Genomic DNA, 13,640 nt, shown 5'->3' with positions numbered 1-13,640 from the left:
GGCCTGACTACGCCTATCGCCGCGCTAAGCATCGTTATCATCATAATACTCTAACGACACTTCCTACGATCACGTTACAGCATCAACTAATACAGAGCAGTACATTACCGCACTACATACGATGTCGCCCAGTCTAGCAAAACTCAGCCCATATGCACTCTCGTACTGATGCCCGTTCCCACTTCAGACTCTCACGTCTATCTTGACTTCTATATCCGATAACGTCACGGACCAGCGATGCCCCCTTCGCTCCGTCGACGTGACTGTTTGGGTAAAGCGCATCTTATGTCTGGTATAGTCCCTAGCTGGCACAGCTTCTGTCTGGTTGGTACCCTACTAGAGTTTTACCCTATAGGGAGTTTGCGGCCACATCAGCTCGGCGTCGACTCTGTCCCGCTCTCCGATACAGGATCTCACTTGAGCTTTGCTCTCCGCACGTAGACGTGGATGTGGGTATGTGTCTGTTGGTGTGTGTGTGGGTATGTGGGTGGGTGGGTGTGGGTGTGGGTGTGGGTGGTTGTCTCAGTTTGACCGTGCACGGAGCTATTGGGTGATTTGGTTGTTGTGTATTTGATGGGCTGACTGTTGCAGACGCAAAACGACAAACGACACAGCAAGCGCACAAGCGTGTATGCGTGTGAGAGTGCCGCCACACAGCACAGCACCAAAGGCTTGAACAAGAGCCAAAACAAGGCTGGTGGTTGGTGATGTGGGTGGGTGCCTTGCGGGCGATCAAGTGAAGAATTTCTGCAGGGAAGTGTTCTTGTCGCTGTCCTTTTGCATAATCTGCATCCGATACAGCATGTGTGTTGCGTGCGTGTGCGTGTGTATGTATGTGTGAGCATGCGCGGGGTCAAGCACCAGGGCACGGCAATATAACGTAACAGGACAAGCTCGCTCATAAAACCATGAGCAAAACAATGACAGCAACAACAAGAACGACAACAACCATAACCACAACAGCAGTGATTGCCATTGCGGCACCTTTGCGACGGCGAGCTCAAAGTCCTCCTGCGTCACGTGCACGCGGCGCTCACGAAGCGCATACATGCCGGCCTCCGTGCACACGCCCTGTGTTCCAATGAGTGCACACACACACACCACACAAGTGAGCGAATTGGTGAAGGGTATTCGCGTACACGTGTTCTCTTGGTTCTCATCAACAGTATGGTGCGTGCTACCAACAATGCACCACCACCACCACCATCACCAATCATCATCATCATCATCATCATCATCATCATCATCATCATCATCATCATCATCATCATCATCATCATCATCATCATCATCATCGTCACTCATCGGCACCTTGACTTCTGCGCCGGACGCGCCCGGCATCAGCTCAGCAATCTTCTTCAGGTTGATCCCACTGTCAACACACGCACGCACACACACACGCATACACACACGCACACACACACACACACACACATGCACATGCACATGCAACCATAGCAGCGGTGAGTCGAAAACGTTGCGTTGCACGTGAATGAAAAGTAATGACAACCACTCAAAACAAACCAAAACAATCACCACCGCTAACACTGTTGTAACAGTCGACACACCGAGTGAGGTTCATCTTGCGCGAGTGGATGCGGAGAATGTGCGCGCGTGCGCTCTCGTTTGGCGCAGGGAACTCAATCTGAAGGAATGCACACGAATAACGAGTTGTGCGTGGGAAAGGGCGCTTGTCAGCCTACAAGATGGGACGAGCAGCGCCAACGTTGGATCATCGTCCACTCGCATTCACACGACAACACCAACACAGACATCAAGAGGACGCAGGGAGCGAGCGCACACCTTGCGGTCGATGCGTCCTGGGCGGAGGAGCGCCGAGTCGAGAATGTCGATGCGGTTGGTGGCCATGATCACCTTGATGTTCTGCGTGGCCTCAAAGCCGTCGAGCTGGTTGAGCAGCTCCAGCATCGTGCGCTGCACCTCGCTGTCGCCGCCACCCTTGCCCCCGCTCATGCGCGCAGAGCCGATGGAGTCAATCTCGTCCATGAAGATGATCGATGGCGCGTGCTGCCGGGCCATCACGAACAGCTCACGAACCATCCGTGAACCTGCAGGTGGTGGAGGGGAGGGAACGCGGTGGAAAACGTGATGGTGGGTGAGTTGGGAGTGAGTTACACAGAGGAGAATGATGGTGAGGAGACAACACAAGACAAAACAAAACAGGACACCAGCGCCAATGTAAGCAACACCAACACATGGCCGCCGCCACCACCAACAACAACAACAATATCAACAACAAGACCAACAACAAGACCAACAACAACTTAAAACAATTAAACAACACCGCCACCGCCACCACCAAGATCAAGAGAGCGCAGTGCATGTGCTGCTCGCACCTTCGCCAATGTACTTCTGGACGAGCTCAGAGCCAGACACGCGGATGAAGCTGCACTCCGTGTGGTGGGCAACTGCGCGTGCCAGCAGCGTTTTGCCTGTGCCGGGCGGGCCATACAGCAGCACACCCTTTGGTTGCGCAATGCCGAGCGCCTCAAACAGCTCGGGATGCTTCACAGGCAGCTCAATCACCTGCACGAAACCACGTGCAAGGGAGAGGGGGGTGATGGAGGGCGGGTGGCTTTGTAAAGCGGGGGGGGGCAAACACTACAGTACACAGCAGCTGCCAAGCAAGAAGTCCACACACACACACACACACACACACACACACACACACACACACACACACACACACACACACACACACACACACACACACACACACACACACACACAGAGCAAACGTACCTCCTTGATTTCCTTGATTTGCTTGTCGAGGCCGCCGACCATGTCATATGTGCTGTCGGGCACTTTCTCAAGCATCATCAGCGACACGAGCGGATCAACCTGCCACGACAATCACGGATGCATGAATACAGTGGGATGGGCACAGGAGGGTACCATTTTGGTGTCAACGTTGAAAACCAGCAGCAAAAGGTCAACGAAAGAATATCCACCCACGCACGCGCATGTACGCACAAGCACGCACACATGCGCACACACGCACACATACACGCACGCGCGCACACACACACACACGCACACATGTACACACACACGCACGCGCACACACACACATGCGTATGTGCATGCATTCGGCAGTATACCTTGTTGGGCAGGACTTTGTGCAAGGTGTAACTGTCGCTGCGCAGGGCAACTCGCGTGTTTGGCGTCAGCTGCTCCAATCAACCATCATATGAACGTGAAAGCATAATGGGATAGACCCACAGGTGAAGTGAGAGTGGCAAGAGTAGACAACTGACTTCAACACGCACGCCACCAAGTTTATCACACATCACCAAACGCACGCGCGCACGCACAGACACACATACACACCTTTGTGATGTCGATGTTCTTCTCAATGTCGACGACATACTTGCCCTCTGGGTGTGTCTTGACAAGCACCTTCTTCTTGCCCATGACCTTGGCCACCTCACCCACATATGAGCCAGGCTCGTGCAGCAGCGTCAGCTCTTCCTTCAACTGGCGCACTGCAATTGTGCACACAGATCAGCGGGTCGCAGGCAAGCGCGCCAGCAAACACGAATGAGCAAATGATGGAGTCTGAACCACATAAAACAGATAACTAACACACACACACACACACACACACGCACACACATGCAAAGAATTCTCTTGCAAACACACACACACACATACCTCGGCCGTTGAGCTCGTTTCTTTCAGCCTCCAATCGTCGAAGGTTCTGCTTCTTGTCATTGAGAACGACCTATGCACACCCGAGCAGCACAACAAATGTCCCCAAAGCAAGGCAGCGGAGACGCATACAGTTCCACATTCACACCATGAGCTGCAAAGAAACACTCCTCCATATGTAAATGCAAACCACAAGAAGGAAAAGAGAGACAGAGCGCAAGGGAGAGAGGGGAGAGACAACATGGGTGGGTGTGTGGGTGTGTGTGTGTGTGTGTGTGTGTGTGGGTGGGTGGGTGTGTGTGTGTGTGTGTGTGTGTGTGTGTGTGTGTGTGGGTGGGTGGGTGGGTGTGTGTGTTCTGCATACCGTGAGGCCGTTGACTTTGCTCTCAAGATATGCGGTTGCGCCCTTGTCCTTGGCATCACGCTCATCTGCCTTGGTGTCCATGGCATGCTACAGAGAGAGGGGGGAGGAAGGAGTGAGGAGACACACACACACATCAAACACACACGCACATGGAATAAACGCGGGTGTGTGCGGTGGATTGTCCACCAATCCAAACAAACAACGACAACATTGCACAGTAATGTGCTAGCCGCGCACTCACCGATGCCATCGTTGTGCTCATCGTGTCTTTGTGCTCGTGTGTCTCACACGCACTGTTCTCGTTGTCCACACTTGTAGCACAAGGGAACAAAGGGCTGCAGAGGAGGAAGGACGTGTGCGGATATCAGGTCGGGGTTGGTGATTGCTTTGGCTCGGTTGCTCGCTCACTCGCTCTTGTCGGTCGAATGTCGTTTCTTCTTCTTCACTTGTTCTTCTTCTTGTTTGCAACGACACAGAAAACGAAACTTGTTTATATTTCCCACCAATCGTCAGCAGTCAGGACAAAGGCTGTGCTGGTGGCTGATGAGAGCGACACATCATGTCACCACAGTCATCGGGAAAGGTGAATGCGACGATGGCAGTGCAGGCACGTGTGCTGGCCAGTTCAGCGCTGTCCAGCTTCCCATGCATGTGCAACCTATCCTCCAAGCCTCTCACGGCCGCCGTCAACCAAGTCACAACCAAGGTGTGTGTGTGTGTGTGTGTGTGTGTGTGTGTGTGTGTGTGTGTGTGTGTGTGTGTGTGTGTGTGTGTGTGTGTGTTTGCTGATGTACGCGTGATGTTCCGCTCACACCCTCAAGCTCACCCGTTCACACTCACACACACACTGACTCTCTCTCTCTCTCTGACTCTCTCTCGCACACACTCTTTCTCACATACACACACACACTCACACCCTCATGTAGGATGTGATTGTGAGGCTGCAATGGGGAAGCCAGAGCATCGTGTGTGGTGTATCCGGATTTGCACGGGAAACAGCCCGCGGCGACGCCACAGTGGAACTGTCTCCCGCACTTATGCGAGCATACCACATCAAACCAGGCACCAAGGTACCCCACACTGCACTGACTGGGTTGCTGTGGCACAGCTGCGCCCCCCCCCCCACATTTTTGTGTGCGACGCTCTCCCCACTCCTCTGTGCCAACAACTTCACACGGACACACACACACACACACTGTCACGAACACCCGCACATTGTCTCCCTCTCACTCCCACTTTCACTCGCTCCCTCCCCCACGCGTGCTATGAACAGGTGGCTGTCTCTGTAGTCAATGGTGACCTTCCTCGCTGCACGGCTTTGACAGCCCGCTTGACGTCCCAAACAGACTGGCAAGCAGTGGTGCGCTGATCTGCACACGTGCACGTGTATTCAAACGTCCCCCCTGTCCAAATGCCCTCACTGTATTGAGAGCATCAATGACTTTGGCCGTTGCAACACACAACACATGATGTGACATGTGACGCTGCCACACTCACACCAGCTGCTGCCTTTGTTTGATGCAGGCGCTCAACTCCACAAACTTGGAAAACTGCTTCCTCCAACAGGTGTGTGTGTGTGTGTGTGTGACAGAGAGCAATGCCACCACCCCTTGACATGCGACTCAGCCTCCATGCAGGCAACGCCTGCACGCATGCGCACATGTCACACATACGCGTATGATTGCGCGTCGCCCACGTCGCCTTTGCTGCCGCATGCCCCTGGTTGCAGGCGCGCAGTGTGCGTGCACCGGGCGTGCTGCCCATCAGCGTGGATGGCCGCGCACTGCAGCTCGAGATAGTGACGGCCAGAGATGAGGCCAGTGCCACATGCACCAACACGTGGATGGTCATTGGTCCAGACACGCGCATCACCGTCCTCTCCCCTCATGACGTCCGTGCATCTGGCAGTGTGTGTGTGGCTGTGTGGCTGTGTGAGTGTCTGCGTCTGTGTCTGTGTCTGTGTCTGTCTGCGTGTGGGGTTGTGCTCATCTGGTTATCCGCCTCGCTGCACCTCAAGCCTCCACTCGCCTCATACCGCCCCCTTTTCTCTCCTGCTGACACCATCGCCAAACCAGCTCGATGCGCCAAGCACGAGTCGCCCGCCGTCGCTGCTGTGGTGCCGCCTCCGCGTTGTCGTCAGCGATCGCCTTCCCGTCGACGCGTGTCTGCCGTCAGCACGCGCCCTCCTCCCAACACAGGTGTGACTGTGTCTGTGTGTGACTGTGCCTGTGTCTGTGTCTGTCTCTCTGTCTGTGTGTCTGTGTCTGTGTCTGTGTGTCTGCCTGTGTCTACCTGACTGTCACCCTTACCTCCGCCATCACCACCATCATCACCACCACCACCACCACCACCACCACCACCACCACGGTCCCCAGCGCATTGTGAAGGCGTTTCTGTCCAAGTACCGCGATGTCATGCATGTGCAGGACGCAGACAGCGGCGGTGGCGGTGAGGGAGGAGAGCACGCAGCGCCAACTCCTGCACGTCCGCAACAGCGAATACAGCGTGCGTCAACACCGCGCACCACAACACGAAGAGCAACGACACAGCCGCCAGCGTCAACCGCGACGCCTTCATCATCATCGCCACCCTCATCATCATCATCATCATCATCACAATCAACATCACCATCACATCGTCGCGTTGCACTGGCTGCTATCGGATATTCCCATTACCTCGAACCGCACGAGATTCTCGTCTCAAGGAGGTGCGGTGATGCGGTCCCACACTCGCTCTTTGTGTTCGCCTCTGTGTATCTGCCTGTCTGTCTGTCTGTGTGTGTGTGTGTGTGTCTGTGTGTGTCTGTGTGTGTGCCTGTCTGTACCTATGCATCTTGGTGTGTATCCATGCTGTCGCCATGCGTCGGTGTGACGTATGTGATCAGCCACGTGCTCACCACAATCCCTCGCGCGTGCGACTGCAGACTCGCATCGCGCCTTAACATGACAACAACGGATTGGGCAGTGCTGATTGCGCACGTACGCGCATCTTCCTGTGATTCCAGTGACACCACACCACAGCAACAGCAGCAACAGCGAGACGGGCCAAGTTCGCGTTCACTTGGTTGCCGCATTGTTCCCGATGTGAACGTCGATCCTGTGCGCGTGCATACGCCAGCTCGCCCGCTGTATACACGTGCAATTGCTCGCGTGTGTGCACACATCTCCCGCGCACTCGGGCGACGACAACACCAACATGAGCAGCAGCAACATGAACAACAGCAGTTGTATCAGCACCAACCACAGTCGTGTGAATCACGCAGCAAGCAGCCCCTCCATGGTACCGAACGCAAGCGCAATGGCACACTAGCTGGTGTTCGTCGTGGTGATGTGGACCATCCATCCTCCTCAAATAACCCAGATACCCATGCAAGAACGGTGCCAACGATAGCGATACCGCAACCGAAAACAGCAACACCTTCATCACCACTGCCGCCGCCGACATCGACGTGCGTGCTCGTGTGTGGGCCGCGTGGAAGTGGTCGGACGACGCTGGGCGATGAACTGTGCACATGTGCGCAGCAGCGGTTTCTCGCACACGTGTGCACGATTCAGTGCCGGCAGCTCAAGGGCAAGACGGCGGCGGTGCAAGCCAATGCCTTTCGCCAACACATACGCGAGTGTCTCTTCCGTGCACCGGCACTCCTCGTTGTTGACGATCTCGACGCACTCTGCCCTGCAGAGATGCAGGTGTGTGTGTGTGTGTGTGTGTGTGTGTGTGTGTGTGTGTGTGTGTGTGTGTGTGTTGAGTTGGTGGTTTCCTTTTGTTATTTGTGTTTGATTGACATGACTGTGCGAATTGTTTTTGAACGAATAGTGCAGCGTGGCCTCCAATCACATCAAGCTTGCAGCTCGCTTGCATCCCCTCCATTGACACCACCAACACAAACACGACATGCTTACCCACTCACCTACCATCCCCCCGTCATGTATGACAGGGTCCTGACAGCGCTTCCTTGCTGCTGCAGTTAACGCGTTTGTTCCGCAGCATTCCTGCATGCGCACAGGTCGCTGTTGTTGCCACGGCCACTGCCCACACTGCGTTGCATAAGGAACTCTTGGGCATGGGGCTCTTTGTCCATACGGTGAACCTCTCGCATGTCACGCCACGGCAGCTTGCGTCTGCCCTGCCTCACCTTCTTGATGATCTCAACATTTCCCACGCCAACGCCCCCACCCAACAACAACAACAACAACAACAACAACAACAACAACAACAACAACAACAACAACAACAACAACAACAACAACAACAACAACAACAACAACAACAACAACACGGTGATGCCCCTGTGTCGCTGCGTGCGCTCCACGCTGCCATCGCCCCAGCGCTGTCACGCCGCCTCGTTGTGCGGGATATTGTGCACGTGTTGCGGCTCTCCCAAGCGGCGGCGCTGCGGGCAAACCGATCGCACCACCACGTTACCCCCGCCGACATCCGCGCCGTCACATTGAACTACACACCACTGCACGTTGACGCGCTGCCGCTGCGCGACGCAACACTCACGTTTGCTGACGTGGGTGGCATGACGCAAGCCAAGCGGAAGCTCACGCGAACCATTGGCTGGCCCATCCGCTACGCCCACCTGTACGCGCGCGCGCCGGTGCAGCTCACAGACGGGGTGCTGCTGCACGGGCCAACCGGGTGCGGCAAGACGATGCTCGCCAAGGCGACGGCCGGGGAGTTTGGCCTCAACCTGATTGTGGTCAACGGGCCGGAGCTGCTGAACAAGTACATTGGGGCGAGCGAACAGGCCGTGCGCACGGTGTTTGCACACGCGCAGCAGGCGGCGCCCTGCCTGCTCTTCTTCGACGAGATTGATGCCATTGCCAGCCCACGCGGGAGCAGCAGCAACGGCGTGTGCGACCGGGTGGTGAACCAGCTGCTCACCTATCTCGACGGCGTGGAGGAGACGAGGGGCCGCCGCGTCGTCGTCGCCGCCGCCACCAGCCGCAAACACATGGTTGACCCTGCCCTGCTTCGCCCCGGCCGTCTTGGGCACCACATTGCGTGCACGCCGCCGTCGGTGGAGGAGCGGGCCGATATCCTGCGTGTGCTTGCGCGTGACAACACGCTCGGTGGCGATGTGGACCTGGCGTCCGTTGCCGAGCACACGCGCGGGTGCACGGGTGCGGACTTGAAGGCGATTATCACAAACGCGCAGCTGGCAGTGGCACGTGTAGCCTTGAGCAGCGCACGACAGCACAATCGCCGCCGTGCTGGAGTGACCGGTGGTGGGGATGCGGACGATGATGGAAGTAGTGGTGGTGCTGTGGTGTCTGCAGCGCCCCTGGTACCTGTAATGAACGGAGATGGGGAGACTGGAGTTAGATTTGCTGCCATGGCTGACCATGGTCACGATGGCAACGGCCACCAGCCAAAACGCGGCGGCGATGGCCTGCAGACACCACCGCCTTCCTCGCCGTCTTTGCTTCGTCGGCACCTCAACACCAACACCAGTGATGGTGCAAGTGGCATGAGTGTGCCGCTGGTGGGCAGCGTGAGCTCACCACCACGTGTGCATCGGCGCTCTCTCGGTCTCCTGCACGCCAACGGAAACGCACACGCAAGTACGCACCATGCACGTGATGGAGGTGGTGGTCGTGGTGATGGTCGTGTTGCGGGTGTTTTTGTTGTCGAAAGTGGAGCTGATGCGAATGGCCGTCGCATAGATGAAGCCGGCGATGATCATGATGATGATGACGATGTGGATGATGATGATGACGATGATGATGATGATGATGATGATGATGATGATGATGTGGACGATGTGGATGATGTGGTGGTTGAAGAAGCAGATGCAGGCGGTACAAGCAGCTGTGGACTCTCAAACAGTGACCACGAGGACAGCAGTGACCACACCAGTGACGACAATGATGATGATCATGATGATCATGATGATGTTGATGAGAACGGGGGCCGCGACACGGTTGCCAGTGACAGTGATGATGGCGGTTGTCAGATTGGGGCAGACAGTGACAACGGTGTGGCTGCAGAGGACACGACCATCCACCAGCACCACCTCGTGCGCGCTGTACAGGAGCTGCTGCTCTCCCGCATCGTCCAGCGCCCGAGTGATGATGGTGATGATGCTCATGGTGGTGGTGTTGGCACCAAACTCTCGTTTGCGTAATTATATCATGACATGCACTTGTGGGTTTACGTGTATGGGCGTATGTATGTACCTTCCAACAATGAACATGAAGGGGCTTCGTGATGTGTCATCATGAACGATTGCGAACTGACGAACAACACCAACAACAACAACAACAACAACAACAACAACAACAACAACAACAACAACAACAACAACAACAACAACAACAACAACAACACTTGAGATAACAGTCAGCCAGTGCATGAGAGAGACGGTGTTAAGAGGAACAAAGAGAGTAGAGGGGACGAAAGCCGTGTGACGAAGGGAGAGACGAGTATTGTTGCATGCCACTACAAAGGAAAAAGTGTCGTTTGTTCTTGGGCCCAACTTGCTTCTTCACTTGAAGACAAGGACGCGCTTGTTGTTTGTCGCCGCGCCCATGTACTGTTGATTCACATCGCGAAAATGAACATGCAAGCACATGCACACGATAACAAAATATGTGTGAGAAACGTGAAAGCAAGACGGTCATCGAGCCGGTATTACAGCAACAGCAGCAGCGACAGCAGCAGCGATAGAAACAGCAGCAGCTGTGTTTCACACCTTGTTGGCTTCTGTAACGAAGTTGTCGAGCGACACATATCCGTTAATGTCCGTCCGAAGCGCCGTCGTCAGCAGCGCTCGCGTCTGTGTGAATGTGTGCGTGTGCGTGCGTGTGGTGTGTGTGTGTGTGTGTGCGTGTGTGTGTGTGTGTGTGAATGTGTGAATGTGTGTGTATGTGTGTGTATGTGTGTGTGTGTGTGAATGTGTGAATGTGTGTGTATGTGTGTGTATGTGTGTGTATGTGTGTGGATGCGTGTGGATGTGTGTGTGTGTAGATGTGTGTGGATGTGTGTGTGTGCGCGTGGGTGTGTGTGTGCGTGTGCGTGTAGATGTGTGTGTATGTGTGTGTGCGTGGATGTGTGTGTGTGTGTATGTGTGTGTGTGTGTGTGTGTGTGTGTGTGTGTGTGGATGTGTGTGTGTGTGTGTGTGTGTGTGTGGATGTGTGTGTGTGTGTGTGTGTGTGTGTGTGTGTGTGTGTGTGTGTGTGTGTGTGTGTGTGTGTGTGTGTGTGTGTGTGTGTGTGTGTGTGTGTGTGTGTGTGTGTGTGTGTGTGTGTGTGGATGTGTGTGTGTGTGGTAGGGGGTGTCATTCCGCAAAACATATTGAAAACCAAAAGCGCTGCGTGACTGCCACTACCATTGCAATGGCGCGACGCACCTTGAAGATGTACATCAGCTTCTGTGGGAAGTACAGGTTGTCAGTCCATACGCGCAGGTGCCAGCCGCCAATGCGCTTGTTGCCGTGCATGAGAACCATCGGGTCCACGTCCTTCACGGGTTCGTTCGACAGCGCTCCGTACACATACACGAGCCCGCCATCGGGCAGCGCTTCCGCCAGCTGTTGTGGGTGGGTGTGGTGGGTGGTTTGTTGTGAACACATGAACATATTTGTGGGACGATTTCAAGTCTGGAAGCATGTACACGCAACCACACACACGCACACACAAAAACACACCAGACGCACGCACGCACGCACGCACGCACACAACACAACACAACACAACACAACACAACATAAACACAATCGAGCACACGCCCAAGCACGCATGCACGCACATGCCCGGGTGCGCCTTTTCTGTGCTGACCTGTGCTGTTGAGGTGCCGGCGACTGCATCAAAGGCGGCGGTGGCGCGGAGTTGTTTGCTCAGCGCGCGCAGCTTGGGCACAAAGTCATTATCGGTGGAGATGAGCACGTGCTCGGGAACAGCACCGAGCCCAACGAGCAGCTGCTTCTGGGCCGCGCGCCGCACAACGTGGATCATGGGCACATCTATCGAGGCATCATGGGCGGGAGTGAGCATGTTGTGTGTGTGTGTGTCTTTGTCTGTGTCTGTGTGTGTGCGTGTGTGTGTGTGTGTGTGTGTGTGTGTGTGTCTGTCTGTGTGTGTGTGTGTCTGTGTGTGTGTGTGTGTGTGTGTCTGTGTGTGTGTCTGTGTTTGTCTGTGTGTGTCTGTGTACGCGCACAATGGGCACACGCACATATACACACAAGACACACAACAGACACACGCACACGAACACAATGATACAGACACACACACACGAACACAAACATACAGACACACGCACAAGACAAACCTTGCACTTTTGAGAGGCGGAGGAGCATCTTGCCGAGGGAGGATGCGGCGGCAGTCTGCACAAACGCCTGATGGCCCTCGCTGAGGCCCGTGCTGAGCATGCCAATGGCCGTGAGCGGGTTCACCATGCTGAACGCGCCCTGCGGGTAGTTCATTTCAGCGGGAAGCGGGATGACAAGATCCTCCTTCACGGCAATGTACTCTGCGTACGCGCCGCCCCCAGCTGCGCCAAAGGCGACGCGCTGGCCAAGAAGCATATGGCCAAAAAGGCCGCCACCGTGGCCAACAACCAGCCCACTTCCCTCAAAGCCTGCTGCAGCAGGGAAGCTGGGGTCGTTTCCGGTGCTCTGGTGGATATCACAACATGCAACAGCAAGCAGCAAGCGTGAGACACTGCGTGCTTGTCTATGTTTCTGTGCGTGTGTGTGTCGGTGTGTTGGTGTGTTGGTGTGGCGGTTCCAGGCGCCACAATATTGTTGCTCAGTTGCCACTCCGTACCGTGTAGATGCCCCTCAGGAAGTAAATGTCAGAGGGGTTGATAGCCGCAGCCCTGACGCGAATGAGAACATATCCACGCTCGACCTTTGGAACGGGGATGGTGTCAACCTAGAGGCAAGAAAGCGCGCAGGCAAAGTGAGCATGGAGGAATTGTGATGTGCGACAATCAAACTCTTCAAGTCGCACCGACAGCAAGCACGATGGTGCCGCGGACATCAAATGAGTTGACGTGAGTGAGCAGGTCGGCATGATGTGTGGCAGGGGTCTTGGCTGCGGAAGCGCTATGACGTGCCAATGCCATGAATCACGTCGCTTACTCGAACATCGCCGAGCGTTGTCGCATTGCCGGGTCCATGCACGCGCAGGGCGCGCATTTCCTTGGGGAGGTTGCCGGGAATCACCGGCTGTCACACACCAACAAGTGGGAGTCATCCAGTGCATGTCAACGTGAAGCAGCCAGTGAAACAAGCCAAGTGAGGACGTGCTCAAGGAGAACACTGAGTTTGTATGGCAAGCAAGTCAACCCCAACCCTGCTGCGTTCTTCTGCTTCAGACACACATGCACAACAAAGCCAAAGCGAAACAGTGTTCACCAGAGTGCACGCATGTGCACGCATGTTCAACGCACCGGTGTGTTGTCGTGGACAAGCTTGAGGCCGATGGCGACAAGCACCACCAGCACAGACATCACCTTCACAAACCCCATTGTCGCAGTGCGTGAGTTGACGTGTTGTGAGCAGTGGACGTTGCAGAAAATGATTGAAGTATTCCAAGACCATTCGTCAATACAGGCGTGTGTGTGTGTGTGTGTGTGTGTGTGTGTGTGTGT

General features: G+C 55.2%; 3 protein-coding genes across 4 annotated transcripts; 1 reads left to right on the top strand and 2 right to left on the bottom strand.

Annotated features, from left to right (window-relative positions):
- Positions 1-547: 547 nt before the first annotated feature.
- On the bottom strand, positions 548-4,509 carry PTSG_01777 (peptidase 26S subunit). Its single transcript, XM_004997701.1, has 12 exons — positions 4,278-4,509; positions 4,037-4,123; positions 3,676-3,745; positions 3,352-3,506; positions 3,123-3,191; positions 2,764-2,862; positions 2,358-2,547; positions 1,804-2,069; positions 1,569-1,645; positions 1,312-1,372; positions 985-1,071; positions 548-786 (listed from the first exon to the last, which is right to left on the bottom strand). Exons 1-12 carry the CDS (start codon positions 4,296-4,298, stop codon positions 733-735), a joined length of 1,236 nt encoding a protein of 411 aa, XP_004997758.1. The 5' UTR covers positions 4,299-4,509; the 3' UTR covers positions 548-732.
- Positions 4,510-10,381, top strand: PTSG_01776 (the record flags this gene model as incomplete). 2 transcript variants are annotated; one of them, XM_004997700.1, is made up of 10 exons in its annotated part: positions 4,510-4,742; positions 4,963-5,106; positions 5,310-5,396; positions 5,561-5,602; positions 5,766-5,927; positions 6,112-6,234; positions 6,412-6,743; positions 6,960-7,725; positions 7,974-10,165; positions 10,243-10,381. In XM_004997700.1, exons 1-10 carry the CDS (start codon positions 4,596-4,598, stop codon positions 10,379-10,381), a joined length of 4,134 nt encoding a protein of 1,377 aa, XP_004997757.1. In that variant the 5' UTR covers positions 4,510-4,595. The 2 variants fall into 2 exon arrangements, with proteins under 2 accessions (XP_004997757.1, XP_004997756.1); XM_004997699.1 differs by lacking the exons at positions 4,510-4,742; positions 4,963-5,106; positions 5,310-5,396; positions 5,561-5,602; positions 5,766-5,927 and having other exon boundaries at positions 5,975-6,234.
- Positions 10,333-13,630, bottom strand: PTSG_01775 (uncharacterized protein). The gene is made up of 8 exons (XM_004997698.1): positions 13,440-13,630; positions 13,129-13,215; positions 12,812-12,919; positions 12,315-12,660; positions 11,822-12,006; positions 11,395-11,574; positions 10,737-10,820; positions 10,333-10,577 (listed from the first exon to the last, which is right to left on the bottom strand). The coding sequence occupies exons 1-8, from the start codon at positions 13,515-13,517 to the stop codon at positions 10,530-10,532; spliced, it is 1,116 nt and encodes a 371-aa protein (XP_004997755.1). The 5' UTR covers positions 13,518-13,630; the 3' UTR covers positions 10,333-10,529.
- Positions 13,631-13,640: the final 10 nt, after the last annotated feature.

This window comes from Salpingoeca rosetta (assembly GCF_000188695.1).
Source record: "Salpingoeca rosetta unplaced genomic scaffold supercont1.3, whole genome shotgun sequence".
In the NCBI taxonomy this organism is placed as follows: domain Eukaryota; class Choanoflagellata; order Craspedida; family Salpingoecidae; genus Salpingoeca; species Salpingoeca rosetta.
This window is presented reverse-complemented; position numbering and strand designations above follow the sequence as displayed.